The sequence below is a fragment of the Aquarana catesbeiana genome, linkage group LG08 (assembly GCF_042186555.1).
Source record: "Aquarana catesbeiana isolate 2022-GZ linkage group LG08, ASM4218655v1, whole genome shotgun sequence".
Lineage (NCBI taxonomy): Eukaryota > Metazoa > Chordata > Amphibia > Anura > Ranidae > Aquarana > Aquarana catesbeiana.
The window spans coordinates 88,256,348-88,283,738 of record NC_133331.1 but is presented as its reverse complement, the minus strand read 5'-3'; the positions used below and the strand labels follow the sequence as shown (position 1 = coordinate 88,283,738).

At 38.5% G+C, this 27,391-nt stretch overlaps 1 protein-coding gene across 3 annotated transcripts in view; it reads right to left on the bottom strand.

Annotated features, from left to right (window-relative positions):
• The window catches only part of COL17A1 (collagen type XVII alpha 1 chain), a 77,102-nt gene that overhangs the window by 27,759 nt on the left and 21,952 nt on the right, over positions 1-27,391 (bottom strand). For all 3 annotated transcript variants that reach the window (XM_073596096.1, XM_073596098.1, XM_073596097.1), the window contains exons 12-35: positions 27,102-27,200; positions 26,940-27,020; positions 25,387-25,545; positions 23,299-23,379; positions 23,181-23,219; positions 17,606-17,785; positions 14,610-14,807; positions 14,211-14,249; positions 13,761-13,787; positions 12,751-12,777; positions 12,137-12,199; positions 11,928-12,032; positions 11,509-11,571; positions 10,206-10,241; positions 9,265-9,318; positions 8,877-8,912; positions 8,726-8,761; positions 8,303-8,365; positions 7,794-7,829; positions 5,744-5,815; positions 4,049-4,075; positions 1,862-1,897; positions 1,707-1,739; positions 174-251 (exon numbers count right to left, since the gene is read on the bottom strand). In XM_073596096.1, coding sequence (XP_073452197.1) covers positions 174-251; positions 1,707-1,739; positions 1,862-1,897; positions 4,049-4,075; positions 5,744-5,815; positions 7,794-7,829; positions 8,303-8,365; positions 8,726-8,761; positions 8,877-8,912; positions 9,265-9,318; positions 10,206-10,241; positions 11,509-11,571; positions 11,928-12,032; positions 12,137-12,199; positions 12,751-12,777; positions 13,761-13,787; positions 14,211-14,249; positions 14,610-14,807; positions 17,606-17,785; positions 23,181-23,219; positions 23,299-23,379; positions 25,387-25,545; positions 26,940-27,020; positions 27,102-27,200 — 1,668 coding nt within the window. The remainder of the gene's footprint in view (positions 1-173; positions 252-1,706; positions 1,740-1,861; positions 1,898-4,048; positions 4,076-5,743; positions 5,816-7,793; positions 7,830-8,302; positions 8,366-8,725; positions 8,762-8,876; positions 8,913-9,264; positions 9,319-10,205; positions 10,242-11,508; positions 11,572-11,927; positions 12,033-12,136; positions 12,200-12,750; positions 12,778-13,760; positions 13,788-14,210; positions 14,250-14,609; positions 14,808-17,605; positions 17,786-23,180; positions 23,220-23,298; positions 23,380-25,386; positions 25,546-26,939; positions 27,021-27,101; positions 27,201-27,391) is intronic.

Here is a 27,391-nt window from a genome sequence, read left to right as displayed (position 1 = left end):
ATCAACTGTGGGTATAGTATTGGGTATATTGGATTGTACAATATTTTTTTTTTTTATGGTTGAACTGGATGGACTTGTGTCTTTTTTCAACCTGACTAACTATGTAACTATGGTAGCATAGTCAATGGCTAATACAGTACCCAGCCATGTTTAGTTCTAGTATGTGAACATACCTGGGACTCCTGGAGATCCAGGTGGACCCACAGGTCCTGCTGGTCCTGGTGGTCCGGGCATGGGATATGCACCAGAATCTGAAAGAAAAACAAATATTGTCTATACTGCAAGACAAAACACTGCATTGCTATTACTTTGCTATATTATATACAGATCTTTAAGTGCACCTAAAGTCAAAACGTTCTTTTTAGTAGAGAAGGGTTATAACATCTTTCATGTTTTTACCACTGTCTGTGATTCACCCTTCTATTTCTCTTGGTGACCATTACTTCAGGGCACAACAGTGTTGGGAAAGCCAATATTTGGTAGCTGGTGCAGAAACAGAAAGTAAGGGACAATCTTCCAAAAGAGACACTAGGGAGAATCCTCTCACTTTAGGAGGATTTTTTCGTACTTTCAATTATGTTTCCAGGTGAAGGGAAATCCCCCCCAATTATACACACAGAAAAAGAAAAAAAGTGATTTTAGCTATTTCCTACCAAAAAACCAAAAAACTTTTGGCTTTAGATATACTTAAATTATTGTACATATACAGTAAATGAGGGAGTTGTTTTTTTGTTGGGCTTGGATAGAGCACATAATTGTTTTATGCATATCCCACTATACAACATAAAAGAGCAACCCTGTCTTTCTGCCAAATGATACAATATTGCAAACAAGCACAGAGATCCAGTGGTTGTTTCATAGTTAAGAATAAGCAAGGTTTTGGGGAGTTCTTAAGGTGCTCACAAACATAACAATATGACATTAATAAGCTATTGACCAATTTTGTTTATCAGAGAACTGACTGTAATATATATCAATTAAAAATTATTTTCCATAGCTCTTTTAGATTTATGACTGATAGATCATATTTTTAAACAATGTTTTCAGTCAATCGCAAAGTATGTAATGATACTGAGTGTGTTGCTTCTTTTTAACATTAAAATTACATTTTAATTCCTTGTTTTCTAGGTTTCTAGGTAGTGTTTCTCCTACCTAGATTGATCATAAATGGCTACAGAGCTGCTAACATGTTCTTAAATAGTCACAAACAACTATATCCTATCACTGGGATCCTTGGCATATATAAGAAAACAACAGGTGAAACCCCCTGGTGCCAATCCAAAACTGTAGTATCAGTAATGATGGCCCTTAGGGCTTTTTTATGGTCAGATACTCCAATGCTTGCATAACTGCTATGACAGTTAATAAATCAACATGAAAAATACATACCAACTGTTAACACTGTGATATACACTAGCAATTGGAACAGTTTGTATGCACAGTAAACGATGTCAAGGAAAACATAGCAGCAGTTGAGCAAAATTAAATATAAGAATGTACCTGAAGTTTTGGGGGTGGGGGAGTGGGGGGGGGGGAGATTGTTAGATTCCACTTAGGCAGTTAGTTGGACTATGTTAGTTCCAAATGTTGGCCCTGCAAGGCCAAGAGGAGAGAGGGTATGTTTCCCTCTTGACCTCTATGTTTTTGACTGTATAATATGTGTGAAAAAAATGAATAAAAAGAATAAAAAAAAAAAAAGATTGTACCTGAAGAAACTCTTCCTGGATCTCCGGGGTCACCTATATGGCAAGGCATCAGAAATATATAGTTAATATTTTTTGCATAATACTCTTTTTTGAAGTAGATGAAAACAAATGTAAAATCTCTGATCTTTCAAATATCATCTCATCCTTTTATTTACCTTTGGCTCCTCCTCGCCCAGGTGTTCCAGGTGGTCCTAAAACAGTTGAGATTTATATTAAATATTTGCTGTTACATTTTTATTAAAATCCCTAACAGGGTAATATAATTAGTAATAGTCACCAGCCAAAGCAAAAATGTATCCGCTGCATGTGTCTGCTATGTTTATTTCCTAAGATTGTCAGCACCATCTAGTGGCCATAATGCAGTATTATCCTATTTAAGGTATTTAAGGAAAATACTGCATTATGGCCACTAGATGGAGCTGACAATCCTAGGAAATAAACATATTAGACACATTACAGGGATGATTTGTGATGGTTTCCTAAAAGTTAAGTTGCTGCCTGAGCACTGACAAAACAGCAGCAGCATCACCCAGCTCAATTGCTGCTGAGTGATTGACTGCTAATGCGGCCCCTTCTTCTCTCAGTCCTGGTTAAAAGGAAATCACTTGGATAATGATATTCAGTATACATTTTACCATACCCCATTTTCATTTAAAGCGTTTGTAAACCCAACATTTCAAATTCCTGAAATGTGCCGGCAGTACCATGTATGAAAAAGTATCCCGTTCTCTTTGCATTGCTTCCTTTGTGTGAAATCTCTAGAGTTCCTGCCAGTCCCTCTGCTTTCCTATTAAAAACTGACCACACTAAGCAGGAGAACACAATGTGGACAGTTCCCGAGCTATGCTGGGAACTCAGGCTGCTCTCCTCTAATTATCAGACTTGCCCTGACACAGCTCCCCTGCACAACCTTTCACTGGGAAGCTCAGTGTGGTGCTGTTTCCCCTCCTCCATCTCTTATGGATCTGAGAACAGAGGATATGTGATCATTTATAAAAAAGGGAAAAAGGTATTTAGATTTTTATTTCTATAATCTATACACAAATGTTTTGCCTTTCATTTCTATTTTAAACTGAATGGGTTGTTTTACAAGATGAGGGTTTACAATCACTTTAAATCCAATTAAAAATATTCACAATAAAAAAAACATATTACATTACATATTTATAGAATATATCAAGATCAATTGATATACTATTTCCTGCCGAATGGCCAACTGTAGTTATCAACAAACTAAAAATTAACATATACCCATTATGAAATGTCCTAACGAGGAAAAATATCCTATACTTTCTCTTTAATTCTTAGAAAAACAAGGAGAGGAACGCCTCTGAGTGTAGAAATGAAAACACTTTAATAGTAAAAACAATAGTTACTCACATGGAAGAAAGTAACGTAGAGCACATCTGTAACTTGGAAAGCGTCCAGGAGCAAGATGATAGATTCCCTATGCTTGAAAAAGGAGAGTGGCTGCCACTACATATGCAGCGCGCACGCTCAGAAATGTGTCACACTATTGTGACATCATTGCCCTATGCCACTCTGCCCCGTGCTCTCCAAGCCTCGCTCTGGACTAACCACCGCACGGCCATCTTCCATCTATAGCGGTTCCCAGCGAGGACTCCAGGATTAGACAGCTCACCGCCCCCACCCTCTTGGGATATTTAATGTGCCTGCCATATCTCCTGCAGAACCAGTGATAAGAGGAACAACCTTTACTTGGTCATCCATCTTGCTCCTGAATGCTTTCCAACTTACAGATGTGCTCTACTTTACTTTCTCCCATGTGAGTTACTATTGTTTTTTTGCTTTACTGGAATTCTGGCTTCTGGTCTCTTCTGGTGGCAGCCCTGAGTATACAGATCCACCATTCACCCTGTATTTTTTGGACTATTATGGACTCAAAAGGGATTTTTTAGAGGTACTAGTGCTTTGCGCCTTTTACTTGTTTATTCTCTTTAATTCTTAACTATTATAAATATTATAATTGCAATGAGTTAAATGTGGAGGATGAAACCCATATGAAGAATTTAAGACAGAGACATAGTAATTACCCATCTGCTCTGTAGCCAACCCAATTTTCATAACTTACACGCATGTTTGGAGTACAACTGAAATGTACATATAAAACATGTCAAGAGACTGTACTGATGTGTTAGATTTAATCACCGTAGAATTGTGAAATAGTAAAAACGTCCTCTCACCAGGAGGATACTATTGCACAATTTAACGATGGACAGTAGACATTTCCCAGCCCAATGCTCTCTCTGCCTACTGTCTGAGAGTTTGGTTGGAATGAGTGTTGTTACACAGGTGTTATATACTGAGTTCAGAAAGATTACCTGGTGGGCCTTGTGCTCCAGGAAGTCCTAAAAATAAGGCAAAAAGAAAGGCAATATAATATATTAGTTTATGTAACTACATTGTAATGTAAATGCTGTGCCAGGAAAACCAGCTTTCTAAAAAGATCTGCTTTCATGTTGTGAATAATTAAAGCAACAACTGAACGGAAAGGATTATGTGGAAATAGGTATCATGTGTTTTGTGATTCTTTGCAGTAAATAAATTATGTATGGGTTAAACTTTCTGTGACATTTTACATTATGTAAACCCAACCCTCTGCCCACAAACAGAACTAGGTACTATCCATTAAAATTGGGAGAGAATGTCATAATGAGAGCAAGTAGTCAATTTTACGGACAGACATTTGTTTAGCCGAGCTATGCGGTAAGTATTTTAACTAAACTGACTATTGAAGGGTTGTACAAAAAATAAAAATAAAAACACCTTCAGTACATATCTAGGATACTGTGGACAGAACTATTGGGGTTGAGTTACTAAAGGTAAATAGGCAGTTCACTTTGCAGGGAAATTTTCCCTTAGATTTGTGAATGTGGTGGAAGTTAATTTTGCATAGTATCCAATCACATGCCAGGAAAAAAACAACTGTATTTTCACTTGCACATAAATGGTTGATGGAAGTCAGCAGAGTTTCACCTCAACGACTAAGCTAAAGGAAAATTCCCTCATAAAGTAAAAAGATCCCTCGCAAAAGCTATCAGCCTATTTGCCTTCATTGTTTTTCTCAACATTCTTGCTCCTATTGGAAACATATAGTCGAATGTCTGAATCAGGTTTGTGGTACCAAAGAAGCATTTGTTCTTATAGTAACTCCTCAGTAACACAGTTTCTTAACTTCTTTATTTTCTAACATTAGATTTGACTTTTGCTTTATTTTAGTTATTGGATATATTTCCTGCTCATTATTTAAGCAGGTCAAAGAAGAAAGGGCAAATACAGTAGATTTCAGTCTATATAAAGAAATGAATCACATAGAGGTCAACCAAAACAAAAGGGTATAGGTCTACCCTCAGTTCCCATACTACTTGATCATTCCATAATCTGCCTTTCTAGAGAGATAAAGCCAATATGTACAATGTAATGCCCTGTACACACGATAGGATTTTCCCATAGAAAATGTGTGATAGGACCTTGTTGTTGGAAATTCCGACCGTATGTAGGCTCCATCACACATTTTCTATAGGAATTTCCGACACACAAAGTTTGAGAGCTTGCTATAAAATTTTCCGACAACAAAATCCGTTGTCGGAAATTCCGATCGTGTGTACACAAATTCAACGCATGCTCAGAATAAATTAAGAGACGAAAGTTATTGGCTACTGCCCCGTTTATAGTCCCGACGTACGTGTTTTACGTCACCGCGTTCGGAAGGATCGGATTTTCCGACAACTTTGTGTGACCGTGTGTATGCAAGACAAGTTTGAGCCAACATCCGTCGGAAAAAATTCATGGATTTTGTTGTCGGAATGTCCGATCAATGTCCGACCATGTGTACAGGGCATAAGAGCATATTATCTGTTTCTTTTAAGGTCACCTTTGCTATGCCTATAGACAGACAAGCTAAAATGTTGAAGTGATCTGAAGGTACCAAGGAATCTTATTTAATACTGCCAGTATGGCTCATGCTGAAAGCTGCTCCCTTAATCTTATTTCAGGAGAGAAAAAAAGCTTCTTACCTGGAATTCCGGGGTCTCCTGATGATCCTGGTGGTCCTCTTGGTCCAGGCAATCCAATAGTCCCTTGTTCACCTGAACACCACAGACAATACATAATATTACAGAGGAAAGTCATCTTTTTAGTGCAATGGCCTGAATAAGATATTTTGCACGATATCTTGAAGTGGTATAAATATGCATACCTCACTGATCCAATCATGCATGTTTATTCCACAATGTTCTATAGTCAATCTCCAATCCATCTCCCTGCCGCTATTATTGTGTGTGGTGAACTGCAATGCTTGTGGGCATTCCTTTGGGTGAATTTGTGGGTATGAATTTAATTCAGATCTTCACTGCATCTGAGCACCAGATATTTTTATTATTCAAATATTCAAAACAAACTCCTCCATCTATCCATGTCTCCATGCTTTATTACTTTGAAAAACACCCCCTATCATTTCTCGCTGTGCCCATCTTGAGTAAGGGCAAATGATTCATGTAGCATTTAATTTCTGGAATACATATGCCCTTAGCTCTTGCATGCATGCAGGAGAGTGTGCTTAGCTGAGAAAACAAAAAGAGGGGCGCCAGACTAAGTGCAGCCATTAGATTACCTGGATTTATTAAAAACACAACAAATTGGCAACTCACATTTTTGTAGATATAAACAAGCATGTAAAAAAACTCCAAGGCTAGGCATGAGGATTCCCCATGGATGGCATGGAATGCAAATGGCGCCGGGTTGGAACTGAAGTCAGCAGGGGAGAGTGCTGACGTGGATAGTGAGAGGTAATGCATTTCAAAACTTCTGTTTCTTCTTCAGACCTGATCTGGCGCTATTTGTGTTCCACGCTGGTTACCATCATGGCCTGCGGCTTCCTATAGTTCCAGGCTTCTGTTGCTTCTCCACCTTAAACCAGACACTGATATACCATGCATGGGAAACCGCTGCACTTAGTCTGTCACCTCTCTTATGTTCTTATTATTGTTTGCAGAGTTTAGCTTCACTCCTAAGCAGTGGCGGCCCAACCATTAGGGGCGCACGGGTGTCTCCCCCCATCCATGCATCCGGCCCCATGATCTACATACAGAGGCTCTAATAGGCTTCAAAATAGGGTGGGCTCAGGGCGCAGAGCACTGCGCCCTGATCCCACCTAGTTGTGTGACAATAGCGAATTAATATTCGCTATCGCCACACTGATCCTCACTGAATATTCGCTATCGCCACACTGACACTCCCGGCCAATCAGGAAGCGGGTCTTGAGACCCATCACCTGATTGACTGAAATGTCAGGCGATCCTATTGGACGCCTAGGAGGAGGACCCACACGGCGGAATGCAGAAGAGGCTGCCCGCCGCTCGTAGGAGCCTGCAACCCGGCCGCTGCCCGTAGGAGCCCGCAACCTGGCCGCTGCCCGCCCGCAACTTGCCACCGACAAACCAAACGGGGGGTGGTTGTTTGCCGCCTCCCCCAAAAAAATCCCACCAGCCACCACTGCTCCTAAGGGTGCTGCCACTGGTGCTCAGCTTGATCATCCACCTGCCATTTTCATCTTAATATACCAGGATTGGACTTTTATGGACTTTCCACTAGTGACTTTTCATTTAAAATATTCCTCCAGCACAATTTTTTTAATGTGTTAGCTAAGAAAACCCCTCCTGAGACTCCTGGGATGTATGACACAATTTGCCTAGGCAGGAAACTAAGAAGTAACTAGGAAGAAATCTAAAAAATAAAGTTTAAAACAAATAAATATGATATACTTTCCTATCTGTTTACTAATGCTACCAGCATGAAGATTAAAAATAATCAGTGTTGATTGGGAGAGTGATGTTCCCCCTTAACTAACAAATGAGGTGGAGGTTATATGTCCTAGTTTGATATTTTCTCATGGTCCAAGGTACAAACCTTTGAAGCAGAGAGAAATGTATCTGCTCTTTTTTATTTTTTTTTTGTAAGTACATTTTTTAATTTCCATTAGAGTTGACTGATGTGCATTAAAGTAAAAGGACAAATGACAAAAAATAATGAAATATATAAATTCTTAAATGAAATGCCAGACTTTACCTCTTGGACCTTGATGTCCATCTGGTCCAGATGGACCTAAAAAGAAGCATTGAAATAATTTTTTAATATTATATTCTACGTTTTGATTGCCTAGGTGTATGGAAGTTTTTTTTTTTAGAATTTACTTTGTAAATAGCAGAACAGTGTTGGAAAGATTAGACAATTATTTTTTTTTTGCAAATTGACACAAATTGTGAACACAGCAAGGCATTTAGTGGTTGATTTACTAAGGGCAAATAGACTGTGCACTTTGCATTCTGCAAGTGCAGTTGCTCCAGAACTTAGTAAATGAGGAAACGCTTCACTTTTGAAAGGTTACCCAATCACGTGCAAGGAAAATTTAAAAAAACAGCATTTTTGCTTGCAAATGATTGGATGATGGAAGTCAGCAGAGCTTCTGATCATTTCCTAAGCTCTGGAGCAACTGCTCTTGCAGAGTGCAACTGTCTATTTGCTTTTAGTAAATCAGCCCCTTGATCTCTTAGCATCATAAAATGATGTGATCTTACCCGCTGATCCCTTAGCTCCTGCTTCTCCTGTGGGTCCTGGTAATCCTCTGGGCCCTGGATCTCCTATAAATAAATAAAACAAGTATGGTAAAAAAAGACCACAAGCAGAACAGACATTAATTAAGTAGCATTTCTGTATTTTTTTCTAATTATAATCCTTATTTCCAGAAAACTCTCAGACACAGAGCCAACAAATATAAGACATCAGCCAGATTCGCATATTGAAATTCAGGCACCATTGAAAGCATTTTGCATTTCTATTTATTTAAACATTTTTGGAGGCCATTTGGTCAATTTACAGTAGATGTATACAAAATACATTTTGCTCAGTTAAGGTCTTAAGAAAATTAGTAGTGGCTAAATAGTTAGTAATATTGCCATGTATATGACCCATCTTGGGTACTGCATTGCTCTCTTACTGACCTGGAAGACCTCTGGTTCCCTTGTCTCCTTGGTCACCTAAAACAAACAAAAAATATTCTTATTCTATCAAATAAAAACACAAAATCTATATTGTGTTGTACATTGGCCTGAGAACAGAGGAAACAAGTCCCAGACAATACATGTTACGTACCTTTAACTCCAGGTGGTCCAAGGAGTCCTTTTTCACCTGGTTGGGAAAATAAACATACATGTCTAAATTATCATAAACAATTGCCGAAACATTTATGCATTGCTATACATTTATGCATTTCTTTTGTATACAAAAGCATTTGAGATCCTAAGAGCAGAGATACTACCGCAGTGCATGACTACTCAGCAGTAATGGAATGGATCAACCATTGTTTATTTACTTCACTGCTATTAAGCTGAATGCATTATCTGCTAAGCTTGATAGGGAGTCTCCCACCCCCAACCAAGTAGTTAAGGAGCTATCACTATTTCCTCTACTAATGGGTCCAAGCATTGATCGTGCTTAGCCCAGCAGGCATAATAAATGTCAGGTTTGACTATGATCTTACCTTTAGGTCCTGGAAACCCGGCTTCACCTTTGTAACCTTGCTGCCCTGGAGTACCTGTTAAAAATGGAATGACATCTTTTTACTATAGAAGTGTACTAGCCTTTTACAAAAGGTATACCTTATATCTTTATATATATATATATATATATATATATATATATATATATATATATATATAGATACATTCAAATATGATTGCTAGTCAGAGTTTTATGAAGTAAATTATCCTAAAGCCTATAAATAGATAAATTAGTCTAGAAAACCTCTGGTCCTGCAGTTATTGAGAAATTACAAATCTCAGCACGTCTGACAATTAGTGGCTTTTGGCAGTGCTGGGACTTGCAGTTCTTCCACACTGTGAGGTCCACAGGTATCCAATATTCTCAATTAAAGAACATTAATGGGATGCTTAAAGCTGAACTTCGGGCAAAAAGAACTTTTCACTTAAATGTATTCCCCAATAGCCACAACGGATATAAATACACTTTGTGTGCACCAAAAGCCTTTGGAAACCCAGATATTATTTTGCAAAAGTAGCAGTGACATCATCACTGGGCTGTCCATACTCTGTGCGGGGAGAAGAGCTGTGGGAGGGACCCAACACATCCACCCACTAAAGGCTGTCTGCAGAAAACTACAGGGGGTGGAAACAAGACCAGTCACCCTGTACAAGGATAAAGAGCAGCAGTAACTGGTCTTTATTACAGATCATTTCAGCAAAGAGACAAAGTTTTACACTGAATTACTGCTCAGATCTGTAAGAAATACACAAAGCACAAGATCAAGTAAGAATACATATGACTCTTGTATTCAAACAATATTTGCTTATTGGGAAGTTCAGCTTTAAAATCGGAGATAATTAAATTTTACTGCTGTCACATCATCACAAATCATCCTATACAGTATATTATTTTCTCTAATTGCCACTGGTGACAACATACCTGGAAGACCTTGAGGACCTTGAGGACCCTGCAGACCTGCAGATAGAAATGGAAATATTAAACTATATATACATATTATTGGATGATGAGCCAAAGTTTCTTGGAACATTCGTTGCCAGCCTCCAGATGCACCATTGAATAACTCTATATTCTGTATTCCAAGCGTAATTCAAGATGCAAATTTTCTAATGATAAATTAGATTTTAACATTTGAAGACATTTTTTTTTAAACTTTTGACCTTATATTACAAAGTGCAGATTATAAGACTACTGGGACTATATCGTGTTGTTAAAGCATGTCTAAACCCCAAAACTAAAATGTAATATATTGCAATTCATTTGTCCACAGTTATGGTGGTTAAAACAAGCAAGCAAGATAGATAGTCAACTACCCTATAAAGTATAATCCTGAAAATTCATACCAATGTAGCCATATATGTCCACCGGGTCTACATGTTTCACAGCTAATGACCCTTCCTCAGCCTGATATAAATTATATAATGTATGTATTATGTATAATTTATTTTGGACTTTGTCAAAAAAATCCTATTGTGACCACTAGCCATTTTGCTTCCTAATACAAAGCTCATCTTGATTTAACAGAGAGTGGGTCCTGAGGAAGTGCCATTTGAAAAACATAGACCCGGTGGACATATAGGAATATAATGGTGTGACTCTTTAGGATAATACTTTATAGGGTGGTTGGTTAGGCAAATAGCTTGCTTGTTTAATGTTTTTTTGTATGTACTATTACCTATATGATTCAATAAATTAGTATGTTGTATATATGTCTTATTTGGCATTAAAGTTTGCTTGTGGGTTACAGAGGTAAAGCCCCTTTTTAGCTTGAGTTTTCTGTTCTTGGTTTTAGATATTCTTTAGTTGTAACAAAGAGTAATTGCCTGAAATGTGTTAATATTACATTTTAAGAGTGGTCTGAGTGGTCTGTTTTGAGATTCTTCATAGCCTCACTGGTTTTACAAAGAAAAAATATTTAGTCAGGTTAAAATTTTCAACAGATTCCAGATTCAAAGATTCCAGATCTTTTATGTTGTAAGATCTTTTAAAGTAGGACCCATAGTGACATTGAGCGGATGTCACATGAGTATAGAGAGTTGTCAAGAACTGTGTTAAAATCACAAACTCTAGATGAGGGGCATCTAATAAAAAGAAGTAGGTTAATACAGCTAGCATACTATCTAGTTACAAATACAAAGTGAACCTAATAGTTAATTTACTTATCAGCCTAATAATCAGTTTAAAATTTACCTAAAGTGGTACAGAGTTTTTAAAACATGCTTACCCTTTAGTCCCATTTGTCCTGGAACACCAGCTAAACCTGGCACACCTGGTTCACCTGGCAAACCTGTAGTAGATAAATTAGGTATGAGATAATCCTTAGAAACAATACTTAGTAATTTTATAAAAGAATAAAGATAAAAAAATAAAATAAATAAGAGCAGCTACTTGCATACTTCAATGCAGTGGAATATATAGCATATATATAGGTCCCTGTGCAAAGCTTAGTGACTGAGAGGCAGGGAGTGCCAACGTCCTTTTCCACTGCCTTTAGTGATGAACTAGCTCCATAATCAATATGGCACCACCAATCATTTCAGAAGACTGAATAGAAGCCATACATACAGCTCCTATGTAAATTAATATATATGTGCATACCTTCAACCTTATTAATACACTGAAACGCACATAAAAAACATTTACCTCTGTCTCCTTTTTCTCCTACGCCTGGTGTACCAGGGTCACCACGATTTCCAGGTAAGCCATCCCTTCCTCTTTGTCCAGGTGGACCTTCCACACCAGAATCACCTACAAATGGCAGAGCATTGATGTCTCATATCCCACAAAGTTAGACCCTAACCTGAATCCATCTTGAGAAATACATTTGTACACTGATATAGCCAATTTCTTACCTGCATTGCCTTTCTGTCCTTTGGGTCCCTCTGTGCCAGGATGACCAATGAGACCCGGAGTACCTGTCACAAAGATTACAAAGTGAATCTAACTAACAATATCAGGCAAAAATAAATATACTTTGCTACAAAGTAAAGGGATGTTTAGAACTGACTGAATGATGGCCCTTGAAGTGATGAATTGGTGAGCTGGAAATCCATCGAACAACTTATAAAATTATATTTTTAATTTTTTTTTAATAAGTTGATAAATATAATAAAAAATTTGACTAATTGGTTAGGGCGACACCCATATTAGCATATTATTAAACTGAGGGCAGTTTTTTTATTTATCATATTATTAATAATAGGGCCCTGCCTTTTATCCACACTGACCAATCCACATTATTTCCACCTATACTACACTTGTGCCACTTGTTACACTTGCAGGTTTGTTCATTTAATTCCTTTCAGGCAATTTCATTCTCTTCACAGTCATGATTATAAAACATATATATATATATAAATATATATATATATTTATACATATATATGTTTTAAAAAATATTTATAAATATTTCTTCAGTAATTAATTAATTAATAGCAGATGACATTGGGTTCCAACTCTTCCCTACCTTGTGCGCCTGGATATCCTCTGTCACCTGTGAAAAAAAAATTAACAAATATATTACTTTCTCCCACTTAACAAATAATCAATGATTATTACTGCTTTGTGCTGAAACATTAAATAGGTTGTGGATACCACACAGGCAAGACTAATGATGCAGATGTATATTTCCTCTAATGACAACTGTCTAAGAGGAGCGTTCCCATACTTTCAGGGGTTTTAACCTTTTAGCCATGTCTTACTATGCCCAAAACAACAAAAAAGTGTTACTTGCTAAGGCAACATACAATATGCTATTTGTTTTAAACAAAAATAATAAATAACTTTAAATAATATAATATAACTTTTAAATAATATAATGTACGAGGGGTCTTCAAAAAGTTTCTGCACTTTTATATTTTCATTGGAAACGGAGAGGGCGGGAGTAGTAGTAATTGGTCCTGTCTGAGAGTATCATGTGACTAGTCTGTCTGGCAAACCAGCTGACCTTGCAGTTTAGAATAAGAGTTGTAACGCTGTGGTGAAGATGGCTGCGAAACATATAAAAAAAAGTGCCGCAACTTTTTGAAGAACCCTCGTAATATAATGTTCTGATACCCTTGCTAGAACTTGATAAGACTCAGAACCCGACATTAAATGCCATGCAGTTTTATTCCAGAGAAATATAAATTAAATTTCTCAGCATACAGTGAAGCAGCAATGCTTACAATGTACATACTTGATAATTATTAAAACAGAGAAGCCTAAACATTCTGGTCTTTTATGGTCTGCCTATATGCTGTTAGGTTCAGAATGGTCAACTAGCTGACATCTTCCTCCAAATACTGCAAACAGCATTGACGTAAAGATTTCAATATGTCCCTATTCTGCCCTGTTATGATTTACACATTCAACATCTTCTACAAACATAAAATACAAGGCTACACTTCACCTGCTTTTTATGTTAAATATAAATTCTATAGATATTTCCATTATGAAACATAGGCAATAAAGACAGACAGGCAATAGATCACTAACCTTTCTCTCCTTGCATTCCAGAATCACCTGCAGATGAAATAATCACAAACATATGAGAACAAAACACAACAATACAGGGCTTTCATATATTATGTCTTTTGTACTATTCCATGTTGCCTATTAGATCGTAGACTATTTGAGCAAGGTCTTTTATGTTTGTTCCCTGTTGTGTCCTTAAATAGTTATTGTTCTTTTTTGTTAACAATTTATGACCTAGTGTAAAGTTGTATCCAATATAACTATAAAATATAAATATATAACTAATAAAAATAATACATACATACATACACATTATTAATAATAATTCCATTATTTTTATATAAGATCAAATTATAATATTACCATTAAAACAAAGTTTTTATGCTGTTCAAAACATATGCTACTCTAGCACCTTGTAGTTCTTAGAATTGGTATAAAACAAAATACAGAAAGTTCAAAACAAATAATTACCTTTCGGTCCAGGCTCACCCCTCAAACCAGCAATGGTTCCTGTAACAATTGGGAAATTTTGGAATTAGTTAAACATTTCAAAAGACATCAAGACTTCTGAAAACAAACAATATAAATATAAAGCTAACAAGTGCAGTAGTATGTATAATCTATGCTACATTTAAAGTAGTTTGAATGTAAAGCATTGTGTATGAATGCTCATTTGTGGTCAAGATTGGTACTCTGGTGGTTTTCCTTTCTCAGCTTCTTCGTAGCACAATGTGCCTAAGTGCGTAAGATCACTGTGGGAAAATCCCAGAGGACAGTGATGGCAGATTTTATTTTCAGTCATTGCGATAAAAGCTCATTTCTTTAATTGGTATAATGTTCCGCTAAAACGCAAAACTATTAAACAATTACCTCTTTCTGCCGACATCCTCTCCCTTACGTAGGCCCAGACTTCATCTCTAGATAGACCGGTAATTGTGCCACCAGCAGGAATTGAACTGTCTAGGTTGACATTCGAGCGCAACACAGGACCATCTTCCAATCGTCCCAATACACTGCCAGAGCCTTCCAAATTGTCTACGCGTTGCCTCAGATTCTTCACATCTTGCCCTAAGAAGTAATCATTTATAAATTTTGAATCCATATTTTGTGCTGGTGAATTCATTAAGTCTACACTTATGTCTCTGAAGGATGCCATCAAAAACAATCCAAATTCAGAGTGGGGTGGTTAAGATATGTACAATGTAAAGGTATACCTATTGGTTGCAAAATTACAGCGCTGCTGTCCAGGCAATATACCAGGTAGAATGAGTATATCTAAAACCAAAACTTTTTTTTATTGCTGTTTGTGTTCCCACTGGGGAGATTCACCCTTCCTATCAATCCTTGTGACCATTGTCATAGATGTCAAAGGAATAGGAGTTAAGGTTTTTTTTTTTTCCAGTGGGGACACCTCTTTGGGTGGCAGCTGTTTAAGAGGTGACCCCCCCTCATTTTGAGGATATTTACCTTCACTTCCTGATTGGTCTCTGGTGATGGAACAGAGACAGCAGAAAAAACCCATAAAAAGGACAAGAGTTTTAACCATTCCCTGCTCTATCCAAAACAAAAAGGTTACAGCTTTAGATATACTGTACTGTAATTTATGAAGTCAAATAAATTAAATTTAGGTATGTACTTGTATACTTGTTTAATCAAGACTGTATTTAAATTAAGTATGTCATGAGAGAAACATGGAAATTTTCATTGCTAAGCTTTCCTTCTGAAAATATTAGTGGCCTGTCTGTCACACCGTCCCTCCCTGTGACTTTTCTCTGACTTTCCTTATTTGTGTACTTGCATTGCAATGGTGACTCACCAAGCATTGAAGCCAGAGGGCCAGCATAACAGCTAGGCAATAAGCATTTTCAGTAGATTACAAGTGGCAGACTCTTTATTTCTGCTACGACTGGTAAAATGTAAATAATATTAAATGTAAAGAGCTATAGATAAACTGCATAGGACAGCCTAGATTAACTAGTATAATGAATCTGCCAAATTTCTGAAGTTGGAACTAAACTAGCTCAATCAACATAACACTGTAAAGCAGGTAGAAAGCATGCATCTACCTCCATGGCTTCATGGCTGCCTGGATGAACATGTACAGTATCTCACAAAAGTTAGTACACCCCTCACATTTTTTAAAATATTTTATTATATCTTTTCATGTCTTCAACACTGAAGAAAGTAGTGAGTGTACAGCTTTGCTGTCCCCTCAAAATAACTCAACAAAAGTGAGTACACCCCTAAGTCAAAATGTCCACATTGGGCCCAATTAGCCATTTTTCCTCCTCTGTGTCATGTGACTCGTTATTGTTACAAGGTCTCAGGTGTGAATGGGGAGCAGGTGTGTTAAATTTGGTGTTATCAATGTCACTCTGTCATACTGGTCACTGAAAAGTTTAACATGGCACCTCATGGCATAGAACTCTCTGAGGATCTGAAAAAAAGAATTGTTGCTCTACATAAAGATGGCCTAGGCTATAAAAAAAGATTGTAAAGACCATGAAACTGAGCTGCAGCACAGTGGCCAAGACCATACAGCAGTTTAACAGGACAGGTTCCACTCAGAACAGTCCTCGCCATGGTCGACCAAGGAAGTTGAGTGCACATGCTCAGCCTCATATCCAGAGGTTGTCTTTGGGAAATAGATGTATGAGTGCTGCCAGCATTGCTGCAGAGGTTGAAGGGGTGGGGGGTCAACCTGTCAGTGCTCAGACCATACGCTGCACACTGCATCAAATTGGTCTACATGACTGTCATCCCAGAAGGAAGCCTCTTCTAAAGATGATGCACAAGAAAGCCTGCAAACAGTTTGCTGAAGACAAAAAGACTAAGGTCATGGATTACTGGAACCATGTCCTGTGGTCTGATGAGACCAAAATAAAGCTATTTGGTTCAGATGGTTTCAAGCGTGTGTGGCGGCATCCAGGAGGAGTACAAAGACAAATGTGTTTTGCCTACAGTCAAGCATGGTGGTGGGAGTGTCATGGTCTGGGGCTCAATGGGTGCTGCTGGCACTGGTGAGCTATAGTTCATTGAGAGAACCATGAATGCCAACATGTACTGTGACATACTAAAGCAAAGTATGATCCCCTCCCTTCGGAGACTGGGCCGCAGGGCAGTATTCCAACATGATAACAACCCCAAACACACCTCCAAGACAACCGCTGCCTTGCTAAAGAAGCTGAGGATAAAGGTAATGGACAGGCCAAGCATGTCTCCAGACCTAAACCCTATTGAGCATCTGTGGGGCATCCTCAAACGGAAGGTGGAGGAGCGCAAGGTCTCTAACATCCACTAGCTCCACGATGTCGTCATGGAGGAGTGGAAGAGGACTCCAGTGGCAACCTGTGAAGCTCTGGTGAACTCCATACCCAAGAGGGTTAAGGCAGTGCTGGAAAATAATGGTGGCCACACAAAATATTGACACTTTGGGCCCAATTTGGACATTTTCACCTAGGGATGTACTCACTTTTGTTGCCAGTGGTTTAGACATTAATGGCTGTGTGTTGAGTTATTTTGAGGGGACAGCAAATGTACACTCCGTTATACAACCTTTACACTCACTACTTTACATTGTAGCAAAGTGTCATTTCTTCAGTGTTGTCACATGAAAAGATATAATAAAATATTTACAAAAATGTGAGTGGTGTACTCACTTTTGTGATACAACTAAAAATGTAACTATACACACTCATAAGATTATTTATACCAGGCTAATCTTTCTTAAAGGTCTAAAAAACTTTGATAAGTCTATAGTTTCTTTTTAAAAGTTTAATTTGTTTATTATTTGGGATATAAATTTCAGTTGTGAGCTGTATGTCCTGTTTTGGCATAATAGTACATAAAAAAAGATGATTACTTACAAAGAGTGACCAGTCCAAAGAGCAGTCCCAAAAGGAATAATAGTCCAAGGATTAACCCAAGCGCCCACATCCACCATTTGCAGCAGGTGGCACATGGTCCACAGGCTCCATCCACTCCACTATCCTGTCTTTCAACATACTGATCATTGGCGGACTTCAAGCCATCTACCCGGTGTATCTCTGTGGTGAGTAACAAGCAATAATGAATATAATAAGAAAGGAAAAAATAACCAGCTTAATGGTCATAGGCCAGCACTAGAAAATAAACACATGGTTGGAAAATGTAAAATGAGAAATGAAAACATCATATTTTCTATGGTTTTTAGCCTTGCTACTTAGTGGATCACCTTGACACCTCTTGGTATTGTGGATTAGTTCTGAGGCTCCTCTATTTCATGAAATGCCAGATTATTGCCTGTATATTAAAGTGGTATTAAACCCAAAAGCAAACATTTGTTATATTGCAGCTTACCAATTCTTAGATGTGATGGCTGCATCTTCTAATTTCACCTGGTGATCTGGCTGGTAAGTCTGTTGTTTTTCAACAGAATAAGCTCTCCAGCAGAGTGTTCAAATTAAGAGACGAGACAAACCATTTATAACTAGCAAGGGTGCTAACAATGATCAGTTTTATTTGTATAAAACCTTTATCCCAAAAGGAAAAACTGTTTGCTGTAACTGCTTATAAAGTATTAGCTGGTGTTTGGCTTCAATTTGTTAGTGTATCTAATTCCGCTAGTCCATCTAACACTCCCCTCCCCTCAGACTGACAATGCTGCTGTCCAATGTCTCCCTTCATCCAGAGTGGGGGTATTCTAATACAGGATGTGTGTCACTGGCCAGATCACCAGGTGAAAACAGATGGGAAAAATCCTAAAAAAGAGAACTAATGCAGACATCACATCAAATTATTCTTAGCTACAATATTCAATTTTTGGTTTTGGGTTTAATACCACTTTACCATTTCATGGTTAAAGGATCCTTCAAAATCTTAGATTTCTCATTAGTAGACTTTAAAAGGAGGTACTATGTGCAATATTTATACATATGAATTATGCACTATGTGAGCTGTTTGTTTATATTATTATTATACAGGATTTATATAGTGCCAACAGTTTACACAGCGCTTTACAATATAAAAGGGACACAATACAGTTATAATACAATACAATACAAGGGGATTAAGAGGGTCCTGCTCAGAAGAGCTTACAATCTAAAAGGGTGGGGCAGGTGGTACAAAAGGTTGTAACTGTGGGGAATGAGCTGACGGAAGCGGGAAAAGATTAGTTGGAGACGTGATAGGCTTCCCTGAAGAGATGAGTTTTCAGGGATCGCCTAAAGGTAGCAAGAGTAGGGGATAGCCGGACAGGTTGAGGTAGCGAGTTCCAGAGGATGGGAGAGGCTCTGGAGTAATCCTGGAGACGAGCATGGGAGGAGGAGAAGAGAGCTTGAGAGTAGGAGGCCTTGAGAAGAGTGGAGAGGGCAGTTTGGGTGATATTTAGAGAAAAGATTGGTGATGTAGCTTGGGGCAGAGTTGTGAATGGCTTTGTATGTTGTGGTTAGTATTTTGAATTTAATTTGCTGGGTGATTGGGAGCCAGTGTAGGGATTGGAAGAGAGGGTTGGCAGACATTGAGCGGTTGGTAAGGTGGATAAGTCTGGCAGCAGCATTCATGATAGACTGAAGAGTGGATAGCCTATGGAAAGGCAGGCCAATGAGAAGGGAGTTGCAATAGTCAAAATGAGAGATAACAAGGGAGTGAATGAGGAGCTTGGTGGTTTCATTTGTTAAAAAGGGGGGAATTTTAACCTCCCTGACGGTATTCCCGAGTGTGGCTCGGGGTTAAATTTCAGCACCATTAGCGGTAACCCTGAGCCACACTCAGGATTGCATTGCAGGATCCTGGTGCGCTGTACTTACCTTGTCCCCAGGATCCTGCGATGTCCCCCCACGGTGTCTGCGGGCTCTGTCCTCCCCTGAAGCCTCTCTGTGACAGGCACGGGGGCGTAGCCCGGCGGCAAATTAAAAAAAATGTAAAAAACATAACATATACAGTACTGTAATCTTACAGATTACAGTACTGTATGAAATCATTTCACATCCCTTTTATCCCCAGTGCTTTGTCCAGTGCCCTGCATGCAGTTTTATATTAAATATACTGTTCTTTCTGCCTGGAAACTTGAGATTGTCCATAGCAACCAAAAAGTGTCCCTTTACATCAAAAGTGGCATAGACCAGCTAGAAAACAGCGATAGTAAATTAGAACACTTGCAGAATTGAGTGATTTGTGGGGAAATTTATTTTATTATTATTATGTTATTATTTTTTTAAATAATTTATATTTATTTGTTATATTATAATTTATGATTTTATGTTTCAAACTTCATCATACCCGGGATATCTACTAGACTCTTGGTGGACAGATTTAAGTGTGCTATTGTTAAGAATTACAGGCCTACAATATAAAACGCCAAATTTCCATGCAAAATAATTGTACTGCTCTCAGCACCTAAAATCCGAAATAATCATACCGCCAGGGAGGTTAAAGATGTTATGGAGGTGAATTCTACAAACTTTTGACAACGATTGGATTTGAGGCTGAAATGACAAGTCAGAGTCTAGGATTACACCTAGCACCCTGGTGTGAGGGGAGGGACTGATGGTTGCAATGTTGATTATGATGGAAAAGTCATGGAGGGGGCCATATATAATATTAACAGCTTGGTTTTAGAGAGATTTAGTTTAAGGAAGTGGTGCGCCATCCATGCTGATATGTCAGTAAGTAAGTTAGTGATGCGAGAGGAGACTGAAGGAGTGAGGTGAGGAGTAGACAGATAGATTTGGGTGTTATCAGCGTATAAGTGGTATTGGAAGCCGTGGGCAGTTATCAAGTGACCAAGGGAGGAGGAGTAGATAGAGAAGGGGTCCAAGAACAGAGCCTTTTGGGACCCCCACAGAACGGGGCAATGGAGAGGAGGAGACAGAGTTGTAGGTAACACTGAAGGAGCGCTGTGATAGAATAGGCAGAGAACCAGGATAGAGCAGAATCTTGGAGGCCAAGGGAATGGAGTTTATTGAGGAGAAGCAGGTGGTCAACAGTATCAAAGGCCGCAGAGAGGTCAAGTAGTAGGAGTATGGAGTACAGGCTGTTGGTTTTAGCAGTTAGTAAATTGTTAGTGAGTTTTAGTAAGGCAGTTTCCATAGATTGCTGTGAGTGGAAGCCAGACTGTAAGGGGTCAAGAAGGTTATTTTCACTGAGGTAGGAGCTAAGACGGTTGTAGACTAAGCGTTCTAGAAGTTTAGAAGTGAATGGGAGCAATGAGATTGGTCTTAAGTTGTTCAGGTTGGTGGGGTCCGGTAAGGGCTTTTTAAGCAAGGGAGTGATCTGTGCATGTTTTAGAGGGGAGGGGAAGGTGCCACTAGAGAGGGAGAAGTTGAAGATGTGAGTGAGGTAGCATTGGATAGAAGAAGAGGGTGACCATAGTGGTTGTGAGGGAACAGGATCCAAGGGACAATTGGTTAGGTGGGAATCTGAGAAAAGTTTTGTAACCTCTTCAGTAGTAGCCAATTCAAAAGAGAAGAGTGTTGAATGTGCTGTTAGGCAAGGTATGTTGGGTGGGGAAGATGTACGCACAGTGGAGGTGTCCTCACGAATTGCATCAATCTTTTCTTTGAAGTGATTGGCAATCTCTTGGGCAGTGAGTGAGTTAGTGGGTAGAGGGGGTGGGGGACGAAGCAGAGAGTTAAAGTTTGAGAAGAGCCGACGGGGACTGGATGACAAGGTATTAATAAGAAAGACAAAGTAGGTTTGTTTGGCAGCATGGAGGCAGGAATTGTATTTTAGAAGGGCAGATTTATATAGGGTGAAGTCCTGCAGGCATTTGGTTTTACGCCACAGTCGTTCAAGAGCATGGCAATGTCTCTTGAGATTTCTAGTGTTGTCAGTTTGCCAGGGTTGAAACGGTCGGGGCCTGATTCTGCATGTGGTTAGAGGAGCAAGTGCATCTAGTGATGATGAGAGTGAACTGTTGTAGACAGAGGTGCCCAGGTCAGGACAGAACAGGGGAGATTTATACATACTTTATTAACTTTTCTAATACTAATAGTATTATGCTTTTAACAAATGTATTATTTTTTCCCCTTCCTGTTTAAGACTTTACTTAGTTTAACAACTGAATTTGGAAAAATATGGAGTGTTGGAAGTAAATGAGAAATTAAGGAAAAATATAGCTGGAAAAATTGACTTTATAGGCACCACTGATAAAAAATATTAAATTTGTATTAAGCACACCACATAAATATAAAAACAGAATAAAAAAAACACACAAAAATTGAATGTATGTCTCCAAGACAGCCGTCTACATTAGGGGTGTACTGGTGACAACCCAAGTATTGTAGTGACGGCTAGTTACAAAGCATAAATTACAGGAAGCTCAACATGTTTTGCGGGGAACCGCTTCTTCGGGAGCTTATATATAATTTCTCTGACACTGTTATGTAGGATTAATACAAGTCAGTTTAGCTATCCCATGGTGTTCTAAATACATTTGTAGAGGTTTCTCTTAAATGTATAATCAGTAAGGGCATAAATAAAACCTCTAGGTAGTATCTGCAAAGCACATCAGTGCCACACAGATAACATCACAAATAAGCCGACCATACATAGTGGATCACACTTCAGTGCTATATAAGGGGGTCCATAGACTAAATGTCTATTGATAGCATACACTTCTGCGATTTTGTATAAACACTGTAAGGTGTGTGATAACACACCACAAGCCAAACTGCAGGGGCACACATGGGGAGAGAGTTCTTTCAAAATCTTAGATATCTCATTAGTAGACTTTACAAGGAGTTAATATGTGCATTATTTATACCTATGAATTAGGCACTATGTGAGCTGTTTGTTTATATGTACTTTATTAAAGTGTTACTAAACCCAGTAATATGAAAATAGTTAATCTGCCCCCCCCCCTCCCCCGCAGTGCACATAACTTATAAATCTTCTTTTTACATTAAAATATTGCCACTATATACCTTTTTGGCTGATCTGTATACCACGGTCAGTGATAAACTGCATAGTTTCTCCAGTGCTGAGAGTTCAGGTGGGAGGAGATTTCCACTACAGCCTGTATACACGCCCACATGTGTGATGCCAATATCATGTGACCTGGCTGTCTATGAGAACAAGTAAATATTCTCTCCAGCATAAAAGACACAACTGAGCATGTGCAGGTTGACTACTGCCTGTGTGTTAGCTGGCCTTCCCAACATAGACAATGCAAGAAGGGACAGATCTGTGCATACAGGATAAAACAGCTTTTTTACACAATGCATAGGGTTAACCCCTAAGTTCCACAGTGAGTATAACAAGCATGCTATGCTGCATATACAGACAGATTTTACTGTTGTGGGTTTAGTAAACACTTTATCTTTTCTAATACCAATAGCATTATGCTTTTAATGTATATGTATTATTTTTTCCCTACCTGTTTAAGACTTTACTTAGTTTAACAACTGAATTTGGAAAATTGAGCATTGGAAGTAAATGACTGCTGTACATAGGATTCCTTACCTGCATATGTTGCTTTGTCTTTGGTTACCTTTAGGCCCCCTAGGATATAACATCATACATGTTAGTCTATATTACTGTCATTCCTAATTGAAATGTAGGAGAAGAACACATTAATTACCATTAGCCTCTGTTCTATATGAGGTGTCCATACTGGTTGTCATAGTTTTTTCTTTCTTTAGAGCTTCTTCACCATATGAACCTAGGAAAATATCCAAACAATGTGATGATTTGAAAGGTTTTCTACGTGTAACCTTGATGTGCACATAAACAACATCAAAGCCTCAAACTCAAGTGACTGAGAAGATGGGTTATATACCTACTAATGTTTGCAGAAAATGAACTATACAAAGAACTACATGCTTACTGGATGTAGGTTTTCAGCTTAGCAGTATAGGTCCCATATAAACAGTTTCATTAAATTTGGACACCAGGTACACACTTAGAAGGGTACCACGTGTAACCTGTCAATAGAGGGTTCAAATATGAGCTCATGTGTTCTATGCTTTAGACCCTCATGTGTACAAAGCCTAAGGTAGCATTCACATTGGCAACATGTAGCTGCAGTGTACTAAGTTTAATTTAAACTGTAGGCGTAGGAAAAACGTATTTTTTTGTTTTGGGTAGAATAAGGAACAGGTAGAGCCCATGTCAGGTTTTTATTGCTTGGAGAAAATGAAATGAAAGCACCAAGACCCTAGGGTTGCCCTTTCATTGTAAGATTTATAAAATATATTTTAAACATCTGGATTAAGAGCAACAGCTTCTCCATCCCAAAGGATCTCCACTATCCCTCTGACTTGAGACTAGAAGATTGAAGCAGCACACAAAAAATGTAAATGTCCAGACAGTGGTGTATTTAGGTTTTGTGCTACCCTAGGCCTGACTAAGCTCGAGCACCCCCTAATTTAAATATGACCCACCCCTTCCTGTCAAGGCCACACCCCTGAAATTTTCGAGTGTGGACACTAGTTCTGAGGGCCTGGGGGAGGGGGGCAGTGGATTCCCTTAATTTACATAGATTTCCTCTCACTTCCTGTTTGGCTATGGGGCAGGAAGTGAAGGGAAATCTCTGCAATGGGACAGGGATGGTAAAAAATAAACTGACAGGGGCTATAACCCTCCTTTATTCTATCCAAAATGAAAAAAAAAAGTGTTGCCTATAGTTCTACTTTAAGCCCAAACTTCTGAAAATGTTATGGAGAGGACTAAGAAGATATAACCATGCCAAAGGTGCAGCAGAGAACATATAGCACAGTGAGGAAGGTTTGTGGTCCAGGATGAGAGGACAGTCAAAATTAGAAGCGGCGACCCCCCCCCACAGTTGCGGAATGCCGGCTGCCGCATATCGGAAGCAGTGCGGCAGCTTTATGGGGGCACTAGACTAATGTGCCTCTCAGCCAAGTTCATCCTATAAAACTGGCACTACATTAACAGTGTAGCGCAATCCAGCAGGGACTCTTTCCGTGCTGCCCCCCTGCAAAGTGCTGCCCTAGGCCTGGACCTTGTTGGCCTAGGCCAGGATACAGCATTGTGTCCAGATGTAGATTTATTCCAAAATGAGATAAAAGAGATGGTCAGACAGCATCATGTTTCTGTGGGTAAGAATACACCCTTTCATCAGGGCTTATTATTAAATAATAATGTTTCACAAATTGATTGTTTATGTATACAGTGTACCTAAGGGAAGTAAAAGAAAATTTTGTAGTGTGTCAGTTTTAACATTTACTGTGGTATTTTTTGTGTATAATCTTTGCACAATAAAAGGAAATACGATCTGAAATGGGAGACAGTTTTGGTGTTATATGTAAAATGAATTTGGTTTATTGAGTCTACAGAACAGGCTATAGGAGCCAGAGGTTGAAGACTCCAAGGTTTTTTGGAAGGTGTCACTCGAGTAGACCATTGGTCAGGGATCTAGAGACAATAGTATGAATGTCTTTTCTGCATGATAACGTATACTGAACTTAATGTGGATACTGGATGTATAATAAAACATATGTCAGCAGCTGGCTGAGTCCATCTGACTTATCTGACCCTCTCCATCATTGTCATATCTAAGAGGTTAATTTTATAAACAGTTCTAATCACATTCAGCTTTCATCAGTTTAAAGTAAAGAAGAATTAAATCTGATTTGTTGGTAAGAATTGCTGCGCTGTACACTGTGTTCTGTATATATACTATGATTGGCGTAATTGTGCTAAATACCTGAACTGGCAACGCTAGCAGCTGTAAAGACCTTTCCGCTGTCTTTGGACATTATCAGCATGTCTCCATCCTTCTTAGCGGGTGCTTTTTCCTTCTCCAGCAGAAGGAACTTGTAATCTTTGCTGAGTATTTCTTCACCTTGCGTTCTACTGCTGGTTACTGAAAAGAATGGAGGGAAAAAATACATAAAATACAACTTCCTCTATTCCCACACAAACCATAACTAGTATGCTATGGCAACTGTAAGGGCAAACTTTACCCTCATGTCTTCAACATACTGAGGTCCATTCAGACCATTTTGGAGTGCGGATACAAGGGGACACTTTACTTGAATATATATGACCCCTTCCTTGGGGATCTTGGGAATCCCTAGGGGGCTTCTCTACTAATATTATACCCCCCCAACCCCCCCTTGGTTTCTATACATTCCTATTGTTTTTATGACTATTATGCCTTTCACTTGAGTTGTATATGTCCACGTTCAATTCCAGGTTTACCTTTGTAAAGCATAATGATGTTGTTAGATCACATTTGAAAATGTTCAATAAATTTTCTTACAGGGAAAAAAATATGAAATTTAAAGTAGAACTATAGGCATTTTTTTTTGGATAGAGTAAGGGAGGTTTATAACTCCTGTTAGTCTTTTTTGCCATCTGTGTCCCATTGGGGAGATTCACCTTCACTTCCTGTCCCCGAAGCCAAACAGAATGTGAGAGGAAATCCCTGAAAATTAAGGTAATTCCTTGAGCTCCCTAGGTCACCAAATCTAGTGTCCCCATTGGAAGATTTCCCCTCTGTTACTTTTCTGGGGACAACCAAAATTTGGTATTTTCTTTTACATTCAACGATGATGGTAAACAGGACAAATAGAGAGTGTGAATCTCCCGGGGCACAGACAGCAATGAAAACCTAATAGGTATTCTAATCCCTCACCACTCTATCTAAAACTAAAAAAAAAATAAAAGTTTTGCCTTTAGTTATATTGAAGGTGCACTTGTAGAATTGGAAAAAAATGATATTCTCCAAAGAAGGCAGTGAGGTAATGTGGACACTGCCCTTGTCATTTTTTTTTTTTTTTTTGTTATGAAAGTTTTGTTTGTTTTTAAGAAGGGTCACATAAAGCCATACTCCACTACCCACTTTATCTTGATTTATATATTAACCTCCTGTACTAATAATTTCCACCATTATACATCCCTATGTATTATGTGAGTAATCTTGTAACCAACAAACAAGAGAAAGGAAAGATAGATTTGTGTGTTTCTTAAACTATAGTAACTATAGGACACTAGGCCCTAGCCCAAAATGATTATTATGGTAACTACAGTCCTAAGTAGGACTGTAGTCACAAAGGACTAGGGTTGTCTGCAAACATGATGTCTAAACAAACCTTTCATGTTACAAAAATCAAGTATAGTGCCAATCTGTCCTCCCCTCCTCAATGATTGCTTCATATTTCTTACTACATTACAGGTGTGCATTTTTGTAAACCATGAGTATCAGGAAAGTTATTTAAAGATCCTTCAATTCACCATCAAATCAGAGAAACTCACCAGCTGATGAGGCAAGAGTGCTGCCGACTCCACCTGCACTTTGTGTGTTTTGTGTGATATTCTTCTGCACTCCATATCCTCCTGAAAAAAAAAAGTCACCCAGATGAATATAGTCATAGTCTGGTCAATCATTGTGCACAGAACTGAGCAATGAGCACAAACCTGAATGTGCAGATGTGACTGCACTGTGGGTAAGGGGAGCAGCAGCTAATGTAGCTCCTTGAGCTTGTAATGGGGCCAAATTATTTTGAACACCGAATACTGTGTTGGAAAACAAAAAGAAAAAAGTTATATATACAATAAGACTTCTTTATTTATTGCATAGCATGTATCCATGTGGTGCACGTGGTGATACTATTTATTGGTTAGCCTGATCATTGCTAATATTTTGTTTATAGATAGATGCTGGTGAGTTGAATCAAATACTGTTTTCTCATACTTTTTAGGGAGGT